Source organism: Lampris incognitus, chromosome 9, assembly GCF_029633865.1.
Source record: "Lampris incognitus isolate fLamInc1 chromosome 9, fLamInc1.hap2, whole genome shotgun sequence".
Taxonomy (NCBI): Eukaryota; Metazoa; Chordata; class Actinopteri; order Lampriformes; family Lampridae; genus Lampris; species Lampris incognitus.
This window is the reverse complement of record NC_079219.1, coordinates 26871403-26888842: the sequence shown is the minus strand read 5'-3', so window position 1 is coordinate 26888842 and position 17440 is coordinate 26871403. Positions and strand designations below refer to the sequence as shown.

At 45.3% G+C, this 17440-nt stretch overlaps 1 protein-coding gene across 1 annotated transcript in view; it reads left to right on the top strand.

The window, feature by feature from the left end:
* Positions 1 to 10066, top strand: part of gask1a (golgi associated kinase 1A) — a 32271-nt gene extending 22205 nt beyond the window's left edge. The window contains exon 8 of the mRNA XM_056286960.1: positions 9862 to 10066. Coding sequence (XP_056142935.1) covers positions 9862 to 10066 — 205 coding nt within the window. The remainder of the gene's footprint in view (positions 1 to 9861) is intronic.
* Positions 10067 to 17440: the final 7374 nt, after the last annotated feature.

Below are 17440 nucleotides of genomic sequence, written 5' to 3'. Positions count from 1 at the left end.
CATACATGGTAGTGGTGTAACCATAATAACAGTCCGGGTAGTACATAACACCTAGTGTAGTTCCAGTGGATATTTATATAGCATTATATCACTAAATCCCCCGTTTAGTTTTCAATTTTTACAGTATCAAAATACTCTAGAATATTCGGTTATATAAACCAACATATCACACAATTCCAATGTGGTACAATCATTGATCAGCATTGTACAGTCATTACACAGAGGTTGCCTTCGCTTTTTTTCTTTTTTTTTTTTAGACAACACACTCAGAATCGTCCATCTCAAAAAACAATAAACATATTCAGAGCCCTCCTTTTGTGTGTGATTGTCTCTACTCATAGTCCTTGTAGTGAGCTGGTTTGGAAACAGCTCTTCCATATCTTGTGCGTACTGTCTTGTGTGTTTCACAGGTTTGGCTGGAAGAGGTTCCAGCTGCATGAGTGTCCTGTTGAGGTTCTGTGAAGCGGGTTCTTGCGCTCCTCAGTGCATGGGGGTGGTGAATTTCCCGCAGGTGGCTCCTGCCACGTCTGAGTTTGTTCCCATTTGATGTTTGCACAATGTAGCTCCTTGGCTCATCGCACTTTTGTACGACGGTCGCTGGATTCCAAGTCCCTTTTTCCTTGTTTAGGACAGATACGTGCTGTCCGGGACCGAGTGGAGGTAGTTCTCTGCCGCTGCTGCGGTCATGATGTTTCTTCATGTTTGCTGTTCTCTGCTCCAGGTAGAGTCGGTTTTCCTCCTTGCCTGGGTCCCCTCGACTCGGCAGCAGGGTGTTGACTGGCCTTCCGAAGATCAGTTCTGCTGGTGATGGTAGTTTACTGTCGATGGGTGTTGCTCTGACCTGTAGTAAGGCCACTTGTATGTTACCTCCTTGTCTCATGGTTTTCTTCACAATGGATTTGATGTGTCGCACATGCCTCTCAATGAATCCATTGCTTTTTGGATAGTGGGGTGAGCTTGTCACGTGCCTGATTCCCCAGTCAGCCGTGAATTTCTGGAACGCGTGCCCTGTGTACTGGGGTCCATTATCTGTAAGTATCTCGTCAGGCCTTCCAAAAAGAGACATGTACATTTCCATTTTTTGTGCAACTGCCCGGCTGGACACAGGCATGGGCATTTCGTCCACTAGAAGGAACTTAGAATATCTGTCCACAATCAGTAAATACTGATGTCCATCGATCTCGAATAGATCAGAAGCTAGGGATTGCCATGGTTTTGACGGTGTGTTGTGTGGGTTGAGAGGTTGCTTTGGATTTGCATCCTGATGTTCCATTCATACGCTACATGACCTGCAGACTCTTTCGATGTCACCGTTCATTCTGATCCAGTAGACACTTTCTCTTGCCAGTCGCCATGTCTTTTCGATGCCCTGGTGTCCTACATGCAGCTGTTCGAGTATAGAATCAGTCATGGAGTCTGGGATGAGCACCTGTCTGCCTTTGAATATGACTCCTGCTTCAACTGCGAGCTCATCTCTGAATGACTAGTACTCACGTAGTTGTCTTGGTAGAGCTTTGATGTTGTCTGGCCATCCCTGGTGGATCAGCTCTTTCAGTGCATTGAGTCTGGGGTCGCTGGTGGTTTCCATGTGGAGTGTGTAATGTCCGTAGACGCCTTGTCTTACTGACATAAGAATAATTCAAGAACGAGCCGACTTCGTAGGTTCTTAACTGTGTAGCTTTTACTAGCGTTCATCCGACATACAACCTTCATAACATGCGCTTCTCACTTCCTGTATACGTCACACGCACTGCACGTACACCCGTGAGTAGGTCAAGTTAAACACGTGACCTTTCATTCATTACATCTCCCCCTCTAAGATGATTTTCTAACCTGTATACCACCCCCCTTTTCACAAAAAAAATAAAAAATCCCCCACAGTACATAAGTCCATACGCCTCACAAATCCAGCCGGATTGCAGGCTTGCTCACCCTGCCAGAGCGAGTAACATATGGTGTGGAAGTTGGCATTTCTGCTGCTCGGGACTCATCCGTGTTTCCACTCTCCCCTGGAGTGACATGGTCAGGATCCCTGCTGACAAAGGTGAGTGTTTTAGGTGTGGCCAACAGGTGGCGCCTGTTCCTTCTGTAATGTTCACCTTGAGCTGTCTCCACTATGTAGGATCTGGGAGTGGAGCTCTGACTGTGAACAACTGCTGGCATTGTCCATGTTTTCTGTCCATCAAGTTTGGTGAGTACTGCGTCACCCGAGTTCAGTGGGCGCAGTGTCCGCACGCCGTTCCTGTGGTTGTAGTAGAAAGCCTGCCTCGATTTGGCTGCGGCGTCAGCGGTTTTGATCAGTTCCTCTTTAGGCCAGGCCGGTTTCAGGTTATGCTGCAATGTGGGTAAGGTGGTTCTGAGTCTCCTACCCATGAGCAATTCCGCTGGACTGGCTCCAGTGGAAGAAGAGGGTGTAGCTCTGTATGTCAACAGGGCGAGGAGAGGGTCTTCCTGCCTTAATATGCTTTTGGCTATCTGAACAGCCCTCTCTGCCTGTCCATTACTCTGGGGGTAGTGTGGGCTTGAAGTCACCTGGATGAAATCATAATCCTCACTGAACCTCCTCATCTCTTCTGAAACTAGCTGTGGCCCATTATCGCTAACTACAATTTCAGGGATACCAAAACGTGCAAATGTAGCCTTCAGCCTAGCTACAACCTGACTGCTAGTAGTTGTTGGTAGATTTAGGATCTCCAAAAACCTGGAATAATAGTCAGACACTATCAAGTAGTTTTGCTTTTTGTACTCACACAGGTCTATGCCAACTTTCTGCCATGGTCTGGATGGGAGCTCACTTGACATTAAAGGCTCTTTTCTCTGTGTGTTCTTGTGTTCTCTGCAGAATTGACATTGCTGTATCTTTGTTGTAATGTGCTCTGTCATTTTGGGCCACCACACTGACTGGCTAGCTCTCTCTCTGCACTTAACTATCCCCTGGTGCCCGTCGTGTATTCTGTCTAAGATCACCTCCCTCATCTCTGTGGGAATGACGATACGACTGCCTCTGATGACTAAACCATCTACCGCAGATAACTCCCCTCTCACCTGATAAAAGTCTCTGACTGTCTCCGGCACTTTATCGACATACTCAGGCCAGCCGTGTCTGATGAAGCCCAACGCTGTCTGGAGCTGCAGATCCCCTTCCGTGCTCTGTTTTATCTCCTGCATCCTTTGAGGTGTGGCAGGCACCTGGCACACGATGGCATCAATGTGCGCTGCAACATCATCATGAGAAGCACCATCTCCGTAGCGCTGCTCTGGGCCTCTGGAGAGTGCATCAGCCACAGCTAAAGTTTTGCCTGGTGCGTATTCAGCCACTGCATTGAAACGCATCAGCCTCATTAACAGTCTCTGGCACCTAATGGGCACATTATCCAGGTCTTTGCTGTTCATGAGAGGCACTAGTGGTTTATGATCGGTGACAAGTCTGAAATTGTCAAGCCCAAACAAGTACTTCTCGAACCTTTCACATGCCCAGACGCTGGCTAAGCACTCTTTCTCGATCTGTGCGTACCTTGTCTCTGCGTCACTCAGCCGTCGGGAGCAGTAGGCCACGGGCTTCCAGTGTTCCCCGTGCTGCTGGAGCAGAACGCCTCCCAGCCCGTAGCTGCTGGCATCTGCTGACACCACCGTAGCCTTAGTGACGTCATAAAAGGTGAGTACCGGGGCGGTGGCGAGTGCTGCTTTAAGGTCTTGGAATGCTGTGTTCTGTGCAGGTCCCCACAGCCACTCTGTCGTTGCTTTAAGCAGTCCATAAAGCGGCTGACCTACAGTGGACCGCTCTGGGACGTATTTTGCCAAATAGTTCACCATCCCGAGGAACCTCTTGAGTTCCGTCACGTTCTGGGGCTGAGGAAAGTTCTCTATTCCGGCCACTTTGTCCGGGTCAGGTCTGATGCCTGTCTCGTCGATGACGTGACCAAGGAAGCGGACTTGTTTCTGTTTGAACTTGCATTTCGCTTGGTTCAGTTTGAGACCTGCTGTTTCAATGACCCCCAGCGCCTCTGCTAGGCGCCGGTCATGGATTTCCTCAGTCTCTCCATGTATAAGGATGTCATCCATGTACACCTCTGTGCCCTCTAGCCCGGTCAGAGTTTCCGCCATCTTTCTCTGGAAAATCTCTGGAGCACTCGTTATATCAAATGGAAGGCGGCAGAAAGCATACCTCCCAAATGGGGTGATGAAAGTGGTGAGCCCCCTGCTGTCTTCATGCAAGGGGATCTGGTAAAACCCACTTGCTGCATCCAACGTTGTGAAGAACTTTGACCCTGCGAGCCTTGGCATTATTTCCTCCATAGTGGGCAGCACGTATTTCTCACGTTTCACCGCTCGATTCAGCCTCCTGAGGTCAGCGCAGCAGCGAACCTCTTTCTTGTTCGGTTTCAGCACCGGCACCATAGCGGCGCACCATTCTGTGGGCTGAGTCACTTTTTCAATAATGCCCTCATTTTCCATGCGCTGCAGTTCTTTCTTAACCAGTGGTACAAGTGGCAGCGGTATCCGTCTGGCTGTATGCACCGCGTATGGCTGGGCACCGTCCACCAGAGCTATTTTCACTGGGTCTGTTTTCAGCAGTCCACTTGAACCGAAAACTCCACTGACCTCATTCATCCGCTTCACTAGACCCATCTCCACTGCCTCTGGACGACTCAGCAGACAGCTGCCTCTCCCCTTGATCACATACACTGGAAAGGAGTATTGTTTCTCCTTGTAGTTGGTTGTGGCTTGAAACTGTCCTATGCAGCTGATGTTTCCACCTGGGCTTATGAAGCATGTGTCAGGAGGTCCCAGTTTTATGTTTGGCTTCAGCTTTTTAAATGTCCCTTGGTTGATAACAGTAGCGTCAGCCCCCGTGTCAATTTTAAATGTTATTGGTACATCACTTACTGTTAAACTAACAGTCCAATCTTCCTGACTGCTCTCTTTGCCAACTTCTCCCAGAAAGTACAGCTGTTTAACCTCTTCAGTGACTTCTCTCACCGCTTTAGAGTGACATACACGCTCCCAATGTCCCTTTTTATGACACTTGTTGCACTTACTGTTCGTTGCAGGACACTTCCGCTCATCGGTGTGCTGCGTCTTGCCGCACCTCCCGCATTCATCTACTTTGTTGGTTGCAGGTCTGCTGCCACCATGACACTGTCCGCCCTTTTTGTTTTGGCGTCCGTCCCGCCGTCGGACAACATTGACGTTAGCCAGCTGGGCCTCTGGTTGGTTAGCTTGGAGGCTGAGCTGCTTTGTTATTGCCTCCGCCTGGTGCACTTGTTCAATGACTTTCACCAGAGTAAGGTCCGCTGTGAGCTGGAACTGACGGGAGAGCACCTTATCTTTTATGCCCACTACCAGACGATCTCTGATATGTTCATCCCTCTTGTCCCCAAACTCACAGTGTTCAGACAGCTCATACAATGTCCGGATGTACATCTCCGCTGTCTCTCCTGGCTGCTGGCTACGTTGATAGAAGCACGCCCTCTCATGTATGATGTTACGGCGGGGAATAAAGTAGTCGTCGAACCTTTTCAGTACGATATCATAGTCCACTTTATCACCCTCCGCCGCGAAGTCAAACGAGCTGAATATCTTTTCAGCCTCGCTTCCCATTGCATAAATCAGCGAACTCACTTGAATCTCCCCGTCGTCTTTATCCAGCTTTGTCGCGAGCCTGAAGCGCGAAAACCGTTGTTTCCACTCCGGCCATTCAACGGGGCAGTCAAACTTGAATTCACTCGGCGGATTAAACTTCGGCATGACCGCTCGTGTTCCGATACACAGACTATTCTGACACCATGTAATGTCCGTAGACGCCTTGTCTTACTGACATAAGAATAATTCAAGAACGAGCCGACTTCGTAGGTTCTTAACTGTGTAGCTTTTACTAGCGTTCATCCGACATACAACCTTCATAACATGCGCTTCTCACTTCCTGTATACGTCACACGCACTGCACGTACACCCGTGAGTAGGTCAAGTTAAACACGTGACCTTTCATTCATTACAGAGTGCGTCCTGTTTCTCGGGAGGGAAGTTTATCATTGCAACAGTGAGCATCTCTGGATCCTCGACTTCTGCCTCTATTCCATCAATGCGCTCGTCCAGCTCAATGTTGCTGTTGTTCTCAGGGTTGGGTAGTCGGCTGAGTGTGTCTGCCAGGACCATTTGGTTTTCTGGTCGATACGTGACCTCATAGTTGTATCCTTGTGTTTTTATCAACATTCGCTGAAGCCGTGGCGGGGCGGCATGCAGTGGCTTTGTGCATATGGTAACAAGGGGTTTGTGGTCTGTAACTACAATGAATGACTTCCCATACAGGTAGGTATGGTATCGCTGCATTCCATAGACTATGGCCAGCATTTCTCGCTCTATGTTGCTGTACCTGGATTGGCAGTCGTCCAGTGTCTTTGAGCCAAAAGCTATGGGTCTTTTGTTCTGCACTAATGCCACGCCCAGTCCTTTCTGTGATGCATCGACCTCAAGTGTCAGAGGTGTGCTTGGATCATAGTACTTCAGGCAGTCATGTTCGTTGATAACTGATTTCAGGTCCTCAAAGCTCTTTTGGTGGTCAGTGTCCCATGTCCAAGGCACGTCACTTTTCAGCAGCACCCTCAGTGTGTGTGCTTTGTCTGCGAACTTTGGGATGTAGGGTGACAGGTAGGTCAGCATCCCCAAGAATCTGCCCAGTTCATCTTTGTTATGGGGTGTCGGCATTTTCTGGATGTCCCTGATTTTGGCTGGGTCAGGTTTGATACCTTTGTCTGTGTACAGGTTGCCAAAGAATAAGATGCTTGTCTGTTTGATTGTGCACTTGTCACTGCTGAACACAATACCTGTCTTGGCTACTCTCTCCATCAGGTTGGTCAGGTTCCTGTCATGCCCCTCTTCGCTTGCTCCGTAGACTGCGATATCATCGGCTATGCTGACGACACCGTCGAGCCCCTCCAGGATTTGGTCCATCTTTGCCTGGAAGAGATCTTGAGAGACACTGAGACCAAATGGCAAACGTTTCCAGCAGTATCTACCAAATGGAGTTCAGAGTGTGGTTAGCAGTTGTGACTCTTCATCTAGGTGTATTGACCAATATCCAGCTTTTGCATCAAGTTTGCTAAATATTTTTGCATTTGCAAACTTCGGGTTCAGTTCCTCCACAGTAGGAATCTTGTGTGGGCATCTCCTAAGGCTGGCATTAAGCTTTTGGGGGTCTAAGCATATACGAAGGGAACCATCTTTCTTTGTGCTGTATGCCAGACTCGAGCACCAGTCTGTGTGCTGTTCTACTTTTCTTAACACATCTTGTTCGACTAGGTTAGTCAGTTCATCTTTCAGTTTGTCTTTGATGTGAATGCTGCACTTACATGTTGGGTCTATGAATGGTTCAGCATCCTTTTTCAGGAAGAGCTTGGCCTTTCCACTGAAGTTGCCAATTTTGTCAAACTGGTCTGGGTATGCTCTCTTTAGGTCTGCACTGTTAGATATGGTCATTTTGGCTTTTGTCTGTCTTGTGTTGACTTTTTTCTGGTTTGCATTTCCTTTCTCGGTCACTGCATCTACATTGACAGTCACTAGGTTTAACAGTTCACATTTTGGCAGCCCAACTAGAACTTTGCATTGATCCATTTGGATTCTTTGTACTGGCATGGAATGTCAATGGTGCCTAGGCAGGGGATGGCATGACCACTGTATGCAGATAGCCTCCTGTTGGTTTTTTTCAGTCGTTTCTGGGTGCATGCATTTTCACCGTACATCTGCTTGAAGGTACGTAATGGGAGTGTGTTGCCTGAGGCACCTGTGTCTATCTTCAGACGTAGTGTGTATCCACGACCAGGTAGGTCAGGTGGTGTCACCTTCAGTACTGTGTACGCCTCCTCTCTGGCCGGCTTGCTATCTATGCTATGCATGCACTTTTCACTGATAGTTATGGAGTGGAACTGTTTCTGGTAGGTACTTTCGTTCTCACTGTCCGTTTCACTGCTACTCTCTACAGCATGTATGCGAGTCCTGCTCTGTTGCTTTTTGTCTTTATAGGTTTTGCGCTTGTGCTGTTTGTCTTGTGGTGTGTGGGACTTACTTCCCCCGCTCCTGCTCTGGCTGGAGTGTTCCTGGCGCTCTCGTTTGGCCTTCCTGCAGCACCGCTCCCAGTGACCTTTTGCACCACACACATTGCATTCATCATCATATGCAGGACATCGACGTGGTTTGTGGCTTCTCTCACAGTTACGACATATGCGGTCCCTGTCCACAGCGTGGATTCTCTCATTGTGTGACAGGCTAAGTTTGTCTAACTGTTCATTGCCTGCTGTCAGGGCTTCATATTTTCGTCCCTCGGCCAGAACCTCTGCTAAGGAATATCCTTTTGGTTTGCTGTATAGATCATTCCTCAGGGCATCATGGGGAGTGCTCGCAATAATAAGCTCAATCATACGCTCGTTAAGCTCTTCGTCTGAAAACTGACATTTCTGTGCTAGTGTTCTGGCTCTGGTCACAAAATCATCAATATTCTCATCTGGTTTCTGTCTGTGTTGCATCAGTTGCAGTCTATGGATTCTGAAATTTACGTTCAACTTCAGCTGTTTTTCAAAGAAGTCCCATAGTTTGGCAGGCTTTTTCTTTTCATCATCGGTGAGACCACTGGCGTTCAGTCTTTTTAATCCTTCATCTCCGATTCCACGACATATTTTCCTAGCTTGTTTAGCTGCGCCATTTATTTCTTCATCTTCTAAATACAGAGTCATTTTCTGTTTATACAGTGAAATTGCCTCACCCAGGTCCGGGTCTGACCAATTCATCGTCGGTAGATGCGATGCCATGACGTCTCCTGTTGCTAACTAGCTAGTTAGCGTTGCGGCTAGCTCAGCTCCTGCGCACTCTTGCTTGAATGATGACAGAAATTATCCACGGACAATTTTATCAGTCTATCTTCATTCTTCATAGAGAGTACTTTACCGCTGCCACCATGAAGTAATACTTGGGGTAGTATTGGTCGAGGATCAATGACCATACCGGGTTATAGGACTCAGGTTTAATCGTGGCTCAGTAGGCAGACGTAATAACCATACATGGTAGTGGTGTAACCATAATAACAGTCCGGGTAGCACATAACACCTAGTGTAGTTCCAGTGGATATATATAGCATGATATCACTACACAAGTTGCCAGGTCTAACAATTCATGCTATATTTGATGACATCAAGGACCCCATTGAACCTTCCTACTGTGTTCTTGGCGCAACCAGTGTTTACACTTTGCCACATGGATGATTGCAATCAGATGCAAAACAAGGGCAAATTGCATTCAGCTGCAAAACTTTATGGGCATGTTTGCACTATAATATCATTGCACAATATATTTGTGAATCAGACCTTGAGACGGGGCAGATAGCGACTGCAAGTGATGCACAATTCAAGGTACTATCAGTGGCTGCAATCCATTCTTTTTGAATTCACCTGTCAATACAGAGTGAGTCTTGGAAAAATTAGAGAAATCTCTGAATAGAAACAGATGAAAGAGGAGAGGGAGTTAACAGATAATTAGAATAGTTATACTTACAATTAAATTAAGTTCTCTTTCAAATTAAACATCCCAAGTGGAAAGTACTTTTCTTGCAACCACATTTATAAGCTTTTTTCACTCAAACATAGCTTAACCATGTCATGTGATATGCTACTTCAGTACACTTTAAAAACAAATATTGCGGGGACCACTACAGAAAATTGCAGATGAACATTTAATATGCAGGAATTCAAATTATAGACACTACCACTGACTGTCCCTGTAACAAATTAGCCACAATTTCGAACATTAACCATACATGGTACAGCCATACTAGGTTTTGACCTAGTCTTGCTGTTTTTCTTGTTTCTCGCTCAGATTTCCAGAGAAAGCTGTGTCTGTGCTCCAGTCAGGTTGCCTGGAGAGTCGTCTGCTGGACTCCCTTTACACTGACAGGGAATTCTGGGACAGTCGGGGAGGAGCAGACGGCCTCAGGCCTCTCATCCACGCCGTGGAGCAAAGAGCGAAGAACCTACTGCAACATATGAGGGACAAAAAGCTCCAGCTCAACAGGGATCTGTGACTGAACTGAACTAGACTGAACTGAACTAGACTGAAGTGGAAATCAAATGTACCCATTTAATCTGCTGAGCTCACTGTCAAGATGACATTTTTACAACTGTGTGCATTGTCAGAAAATTCGATTTGTATACAGTGCCCATGAAAGGCAGATCACTTTGCACTTAAAGTGGCTTTGAGTTAACAGTGGCCTGGTCAACGAAATAGAAATCAAGAGCAAGAAGTCTGTGCTGCACAGGGAATATGAAGCATGAATCAGACTTTGCAGTCAGAATGACAAAATAAGCTTACAGACACACAGTATGATCAAGAGGCTTCACATTGACCCATGTCTAATTATTTCATCATTTCAGCGCAGTGTCCAAACCGGATTTTGTTTTACCGTGAACAGATAGCACTGTTGCTGTCCAATTTTGCAAAGCATAGCTATACTATGTTGCAGTGGTATGGCTCTCAAACACGCTGCAATGTCCTTGCTCATCTTTTCTGAGAATAATACTTGTGCAATTACAGGTGCAACAATAACATGACACAGTGGGATATTGTGTTGTCTCAGCAGCTAGCTCAGAAGTATTCAACAAGCTAAGAAAGGAGAAAGCCAGAAGAATGGTTGACTTTTCAACCTCATTATTGGTAGTTAGCAAACTGATTTCTGCTAGCTGACAACAAGATGTGTGTTTGGTTTTGTTTTTTCAGTTCATTTGCTGTGGATGCGGTGTCCTTTAAACAGATCATGTTGCTGACTGGAACTGTAAATACTGGTGAAGTCGCAACACTGTGGGTACATAACTATCTGCAAGGTCTTTTGGAGCTTGAGGGTGGGAAACTTAGATTTGAAACCCTTTATTTTACTGACAACTGGGTCATTACACAAAACCTTGTTTCTCATGTAATCTTCCTTCCACGAAGAATAAACAACTTGCTTCATATGTTCGCCTAAAGCAGGCAATTTATGATCATATTTATCCCCAGCACAACCAAATGCTGAGTTGTTTTCGAGCAATATAAGGGAGGGGAAAGTCTTTTTTTTTCATTTTAATATTTTCCAGAGAGCTAGCGGGAGATAAAGTGATTGATTTAAATGTCTGTTTATGTGAGATAAGCTTTTCCTCTTTTTAATCGAGGGATTAAAAAGGCCTGCCAGTAAATAGCTTCTGGGCCGGATCTGGAAGCCTTGTGATGAAAAATTGACAAACTGTATATTTTTTTAAACTTCTTTTCTTAGTACTTCCACTCCACATCACTTTGTTGAAAGGCCCAGCACTGAAAGAGATGAAAACAGTTGGGGAAAAAAACAGAGTAAAAAGAGAGTATTGTTGAGTAAGTGATGGAGCTTAAGCTTTTTCTTTATGTAAAGTAAACATACACAGCTGAACTGACAAAGAAAAAAAATTTTCTTCAGATTTTGGGCTTGGTAAATACTCAGATGATATTGTTTTGTTCTACTCCATACTTTACCCGCTCTGAATTAGTATTCCAGTGTCATTGCCAGTTTATGGATTAATTGCATTTTCTATGGTTGCCTCTTCCATCACTGAATAAATGGCTCTAATGAGAAATGGTTCAAACATGTGATCCTCTCTTTATCCTCTCTTGATCTGCTTCTGATTTAATGTGTTACTTTTTCAGGGGTCTAACCGTTAAATGGCCCTCACTCACTTGCTGGTATTACACTGCCCTAACTTCTCAGCCTCCATTTTAAAACGTAGTTTCACCTTATGAGGCTCCCTCGGTATATTACGATGGACTTAGTGCATGTTCTACGTTTTTTTGTTTTGTTTTTTGTTTTGTTTTGTTTTTTAAGGCAGACACAGAGAGCATTCAGTAAAATACCACAACTGTGTTTAGAGCCTAGAAAAGAAATGCAACAAAGCTGACATCGCTTGTTTGCATAGTGAATGAACGTAAACACAATTACAGATATAAATATAGTTTAACTTAGTCATGATTACCTTAGAGGACTCCATCACAGGCACAATATCTAGATGAAATAAGCACATACCAAGCCTGACATCTAATCTACCGTCTCCGAGCAGAGGTTTTGGGTGTGCATATTGATTTCCATCCCATTGTCTCCTCCTGGACTGCACTGAGTGCGTTTTACCAAAATGCTCTTTCTAGTGGCTCATCATCATCTATTTTGGTAAGCGTAGCATGGCTGCCACATAATTTCTGCCCCCCCCCCCTTTTTTTTTTCCCCAATTGTATACGCCCAATTACCCCACTCTTCCGAGCCTTCCCGGTCGCTGCCCCACCCCTCTGCCGGGGAGGGCTGTGGACTGCCACATGCCGATACATGTGGCGTCGCCAGCCGCTTCTTTTCACCTGACAGTGAGGAGTTTCGCCAGGGGGACGTAGCGCGTGGGAGGCTCACGCTGTTCCCCCCAGTTCCCCCTCCCCCCGCCCGAGCAGGCGCCCGACCGACCAGAAGAGGCGCTGCATTGACCAGGACATATACCGACATCCGGCATCCCACCCGCAGACACAGACAACTGTGTCTGCAGGAACGCCAGACCAAGCCGGAGGCAACACGGGGATTTGAACCAAGATCTCTGTGTTGGTAGGAAACGGCATACACCGTTACGCTACCCGGACGCCATAATTTCTATTCTTAATGTGTGAAGACTAGACATACTCACTGGCACCACATTATGTACACTAAGCATAGTATAGTCAAAATAGCACGGTGTCGCGTCTGGGTGGCGTGGCGGTCTATTCCATTGCCGACCAGCACGGGGATCGTCGGTTCGAATCCCCGTGTTACCTCCGGCTTGGTCGGGCGTCCCTACGAACATAATTGGCCATGTCTGAGGGTGGGAAGCCGGATGTGGGTATGTGTCCTGGTCGCTGCACTAGCGCCTCCTCTGGTTCGTCGGGGGGGGGGGAATAGCGTGATCCTCCCACGCGCTACGTCCCCCTGGCGAAACTCCTCACTGTCAGGTGAAAAGAAGCGGCTGGCGACTCCACGTGTATCGGAGGAGGCATGTGGTAGTCTGCAGCCCTCCCCGGCTCGGCAGAGGGGGTGGAGCAACTACCGGGATGGCTCGGAAGAGTGGGGTAATTGGCCTGATACAATTGGGGAGGGAAAAAAGGGGGGAAATAGCACGGTGTTTTTAAGAACACAATATCCTACGTGGATCCGACACTAGCTCAAGTGCTGTGTGATTTGTGTGAATGTGTATGCATGTGTTTGCGTCCACGAGTGGGAGAGGGAAGGAGAAAGAAGAATGACAGAACATAAAATACCACTTACCCATGACTCATCCATAATAGCTACTCATCATCATCATCCTCCAGATGAATGGTGAAGGTTGTGTTATGGTTCAGAGAGAAAGAATGGACTATGATATGAGTCAGGCGCGCCCACGAGTCTTCTTTTGTTTGCTTCCCAGGGGCTGAGTTGAGTCCGTCTGATTCACAGTCAGATTCGAAATGGGGCACGCGAGTACTTTAGAGAGCTAATGGCAACCCCATCCCCACCTTGTTTGGAAAGTACACTTTGTGTTAATAATAATAATAACAATAATAATAATATGCCATCTAATGGTAAGGGTTATCCAAAGCATCGTAGGTGCTTATGCATTCATTCTTTCTTTGCTTGTTGAATTCCACTGATCACAGTGTTAGCGCTACAGAGGAACGACAGCAGGGAAGAAATATTCTGCCAAGTGAATTCAGAGATTCTTACTCTATTAGAAAAATGGCAGTCAGGCAAGTATATTTATTTTGCTCTCAGAAGTGAAGTTATTTCATATCAAAGGACAAGTTGTTCCCACTCATGACACCTTAAAAGTCTTTTTTAGAGAGGCTGAGTTTGGAGATGTGATAATTGCCTATTTGCTGACCATGCCTTCATGTTTGAAGAGAGCCAGTTCCAGCTGTTTAATCACAGTGTTCATTAAATGATGATAGCCATCGTGAGACCTTTATTGTCTTGATCAATAAGTGATGGACACGACACTATCGAACATACCAAGTTACAATTCACACAACTCCACTCGATATCAACTGCTTTTGTAATCCTTCCCCAATCACTTCTCCATTCACATACTGCACTGAAGTCCTAGGGATTACTCCCGCATCCAGTGAGCAATTAAAGGACATTTACACAATCTGTGGTTAAAGCCGTCAGCAAATTCCAGTTGTTTTCATGGCAGGCAATAGATAGCGTGCCACAGATAAAGGTTGCTGCAGAGAGCTTAGCAAAACCAGAGAGCAGGGAAAGTGGATGGGGGCTTGGCCATGCAGTGCCTGAAGCTTCTGGTGTTCCTGTTCTGCTCCGTTACATCCTGTTCTCCCCGCCCAACTTTGCCCTTTTCTGCTCTCTCCTCCTCTCTCTTCACCCCTGTCAGCCCCACAGCTTCTTCTGACTCATCTCCCTCCTTTAATGCTGCCTCCCATTTGGCATCAAACACGAAAATATCGGCTGGTTCACTGATCTCTGGAAATACAAAGGGTTGGAAAAAGGAGAATAAGAACTTTCTCTCTTTCCCTTTGTTTTCCCATTTGCCCGCCAGCCTGGTAAAATGCTGAAAGCCTTCCAGTGAAAACTGACATGATGACAAGATTTCCAAAGGCTGAGGTTTCTGAAGTTTTATTTATTTTGAATACTCACTCACTCACTCACTCACTCATTAAATAACACAACTCACACTCGCTCACACACTCAGTCACCAACTCATAAAGTTGGAGGTGGTTTCACCACCAGTAGAAACTGTTACGGTAAGAGCGATAAGGCACGTAAGAAATATATTAAGATATATAGGCAGACAGACAGAGAGAGAGAGAGAGAGAGAGAGAGAGAGAGAGAGAGAGAGAGAGAGAGAGAGAGAGAGAGAGAGAGAGAGAGAGAGAGAGAGAGAGAGAGAGAGAGAGCAAGCAACACCGTTATTGCTTAAGAGCTATTCATGGACTACAAGTTACAGTAAAAAATAAATAAATAAAGTGAAAACCTTAAACATTCAACTCAAAGAGTACAAAGATACACACTGGAGTGTAAAATATTATTTTCCAAGACGACCCACTTCACAACTTATCCCTCACTTTTGAAAGCGTGAACTAATTGTGGCTGAGTTGCCAATTTGGAGGCAGACAAATGCACTGGGATGAGGGAAACCAGCATGTTAGGGATCGTCTGTTTCCGGTCTTTAATTTGGAACAGCTACACCCCAGGGCTTTTTCCCATGACAGCCTTGGGCGGTGAATTGCCACATTTTGCAACTAAAGCGGTAAAAGATGGCTGGCCACATTTTAAAATCACACCCAGTGTTATTTTCGTACAACAATGAAGTGTAATAAAGCTCAGGGATCAATGTAGCTGTCTAATGCATAAAGATGTATAATTCTTCTTTATAGTTTTTCCACATGCATGTAGTTATTTTAGTTTATTGTGCTTTCAGCCTGAGTAGCCTGAAAAAAAGATGCAATTCTCAGCCACGGTACTCAGGTTGACTCCATGTTTTTCATTTAACATCTAACAACGGCCCTCGCTTGAGGAGACCTGTTTAGCTAATAGCTGTTGGACCTAGCTAATCTGACAACAAACCATTATAACCCTGTCTTAAACATATCATCTACATGCCAGCCAGTTCAGCAATGAGCTTCAAATGATATACTATAAATAACAATGCTACGCGCTATGTTAACCCAACCAGCTCAAGAAATGCATAAAATCCTGTCTCTTCTTTCCGATGATGTGCTAAGATGTGCTACAGTTTCTACCACCATGTGTTTTCAGTTTGTTGCATCTGTAGTTTTGTATTGCAAATACCAATGTGAACTGAGGAGACAGCCAGGTTATTGTGCATCCATCATTTGAAGCAACCAAGTTGGCTGCAAACTCCATCTCTTTATAGCTCTTAGGTGGTCCTGCTTTCTGATTTTTACGTTAATCACTGGACCCATGGTTAACATAACATATGTTTATGAGTGTTATTAAGCTGTTTTTCCGTGGTACAGTCACATAGGGCTCGCTATGGCCAAGGCATGTGCTGTATTTAAATTAAAAGTCACATCTGGTTAGAGGGTAAGTAGCCACTTACACTACAGAACTATATCACAGGTGACACATCAGGCCTTTTTCATAAAAAGATGCGTTGAGGCAAAAAGACATAATACTATAATGTGGACAATGAAAACTATCTCTGACTCTTAATGTCCATGCCAACAGAAGCAAGGCTTCTGTTTGAATGACAGAAAATTGCCCTGACTGGACTTCATTGGTCCAAGAACCAAGAGGAGCTGCCAACAAAGGTTGGCACAGCTGATGATCCTGACTTCTGTGCTGATCCTCTGTACTGAGAATGGCAGCTTGTCAGCTGCTGAGTTCACTGTTTCTCTTAGGCTCCTTAATGGACTGCTAGTGACAAGGCTGCATTTAATATAGTGAAGAATTCACAACATTACAATATAGTCAGTCAGGTGAAATACTCACAAGATTACAACAAAACTGGTCCATTTGAGAGGAATCCACACATCCAGATATATTGTGTAGCCACTCTGTCTCTATTGTTGCAAAGATGTGCAAATTAGGAAGCATCTGCCTCCCTTTTATTTGTTTCTCCCTGGAAGACAAAATAATAAAGTAGATGCCTCAAGCTATCTTGATGGTGCCCATTGGCGGCCAGTGTACCCAAGGAGTAGGCACAGTGGTGTGTCCAGAGGAATACATGTATGGGTGGCCATGATACATGGTATTTTCATCATTTGCTCTCAATGTGATCTGATGAATAATTTGGTCAATATTTGAATCCAAATGTTTTTGTATTAATTCAAAAGAAGGCGTGTTCACTGTAAAATATAGTATATCCAATGTACTGAAAGAGCATTTGCATTTCAAAATAAGATCCTTACCTATGAATCATTAAAAGGAAAAGTAAATATGGTTAAAGTTAAAATACAGTTAGGAAGATGGTCTATAATATAATGATCCATGTAAATGACTAAAAATAAAGAGCTCATACAACTAAGATATCCGTCTCCAAAAGTCATTTTTTAAGCAGAATTTACAATCTCATGGGCGCTGCCATTGAAACTTTAACCACTCAGAGAAATCCTCCAGATCGCTTGTGTGAATGCTCTGACATCATGTTGGCTCCTGATACAACAAGACTTGACGCATTGAGATCACAGGCCATTACATCAACTGTTTTTTCCACTGTTTTCGTGCACTAAACAGCACTGTTAGTCTAATTTGTACCTATTGCCTTCCAAGTCACTCTACACAATCTCATCTGTGGAAGTTGACTTCGACTTATTGGTTTTATTCCTTCTGAACTGAAGCGCTATGCTAGTGGAGTTTCTGAGTTTTGAGCCCATATGACGACACATATCCCTCTTCCAGCAGACTGCACGGCGCCTCCTAGTGGCAAAGGATCAG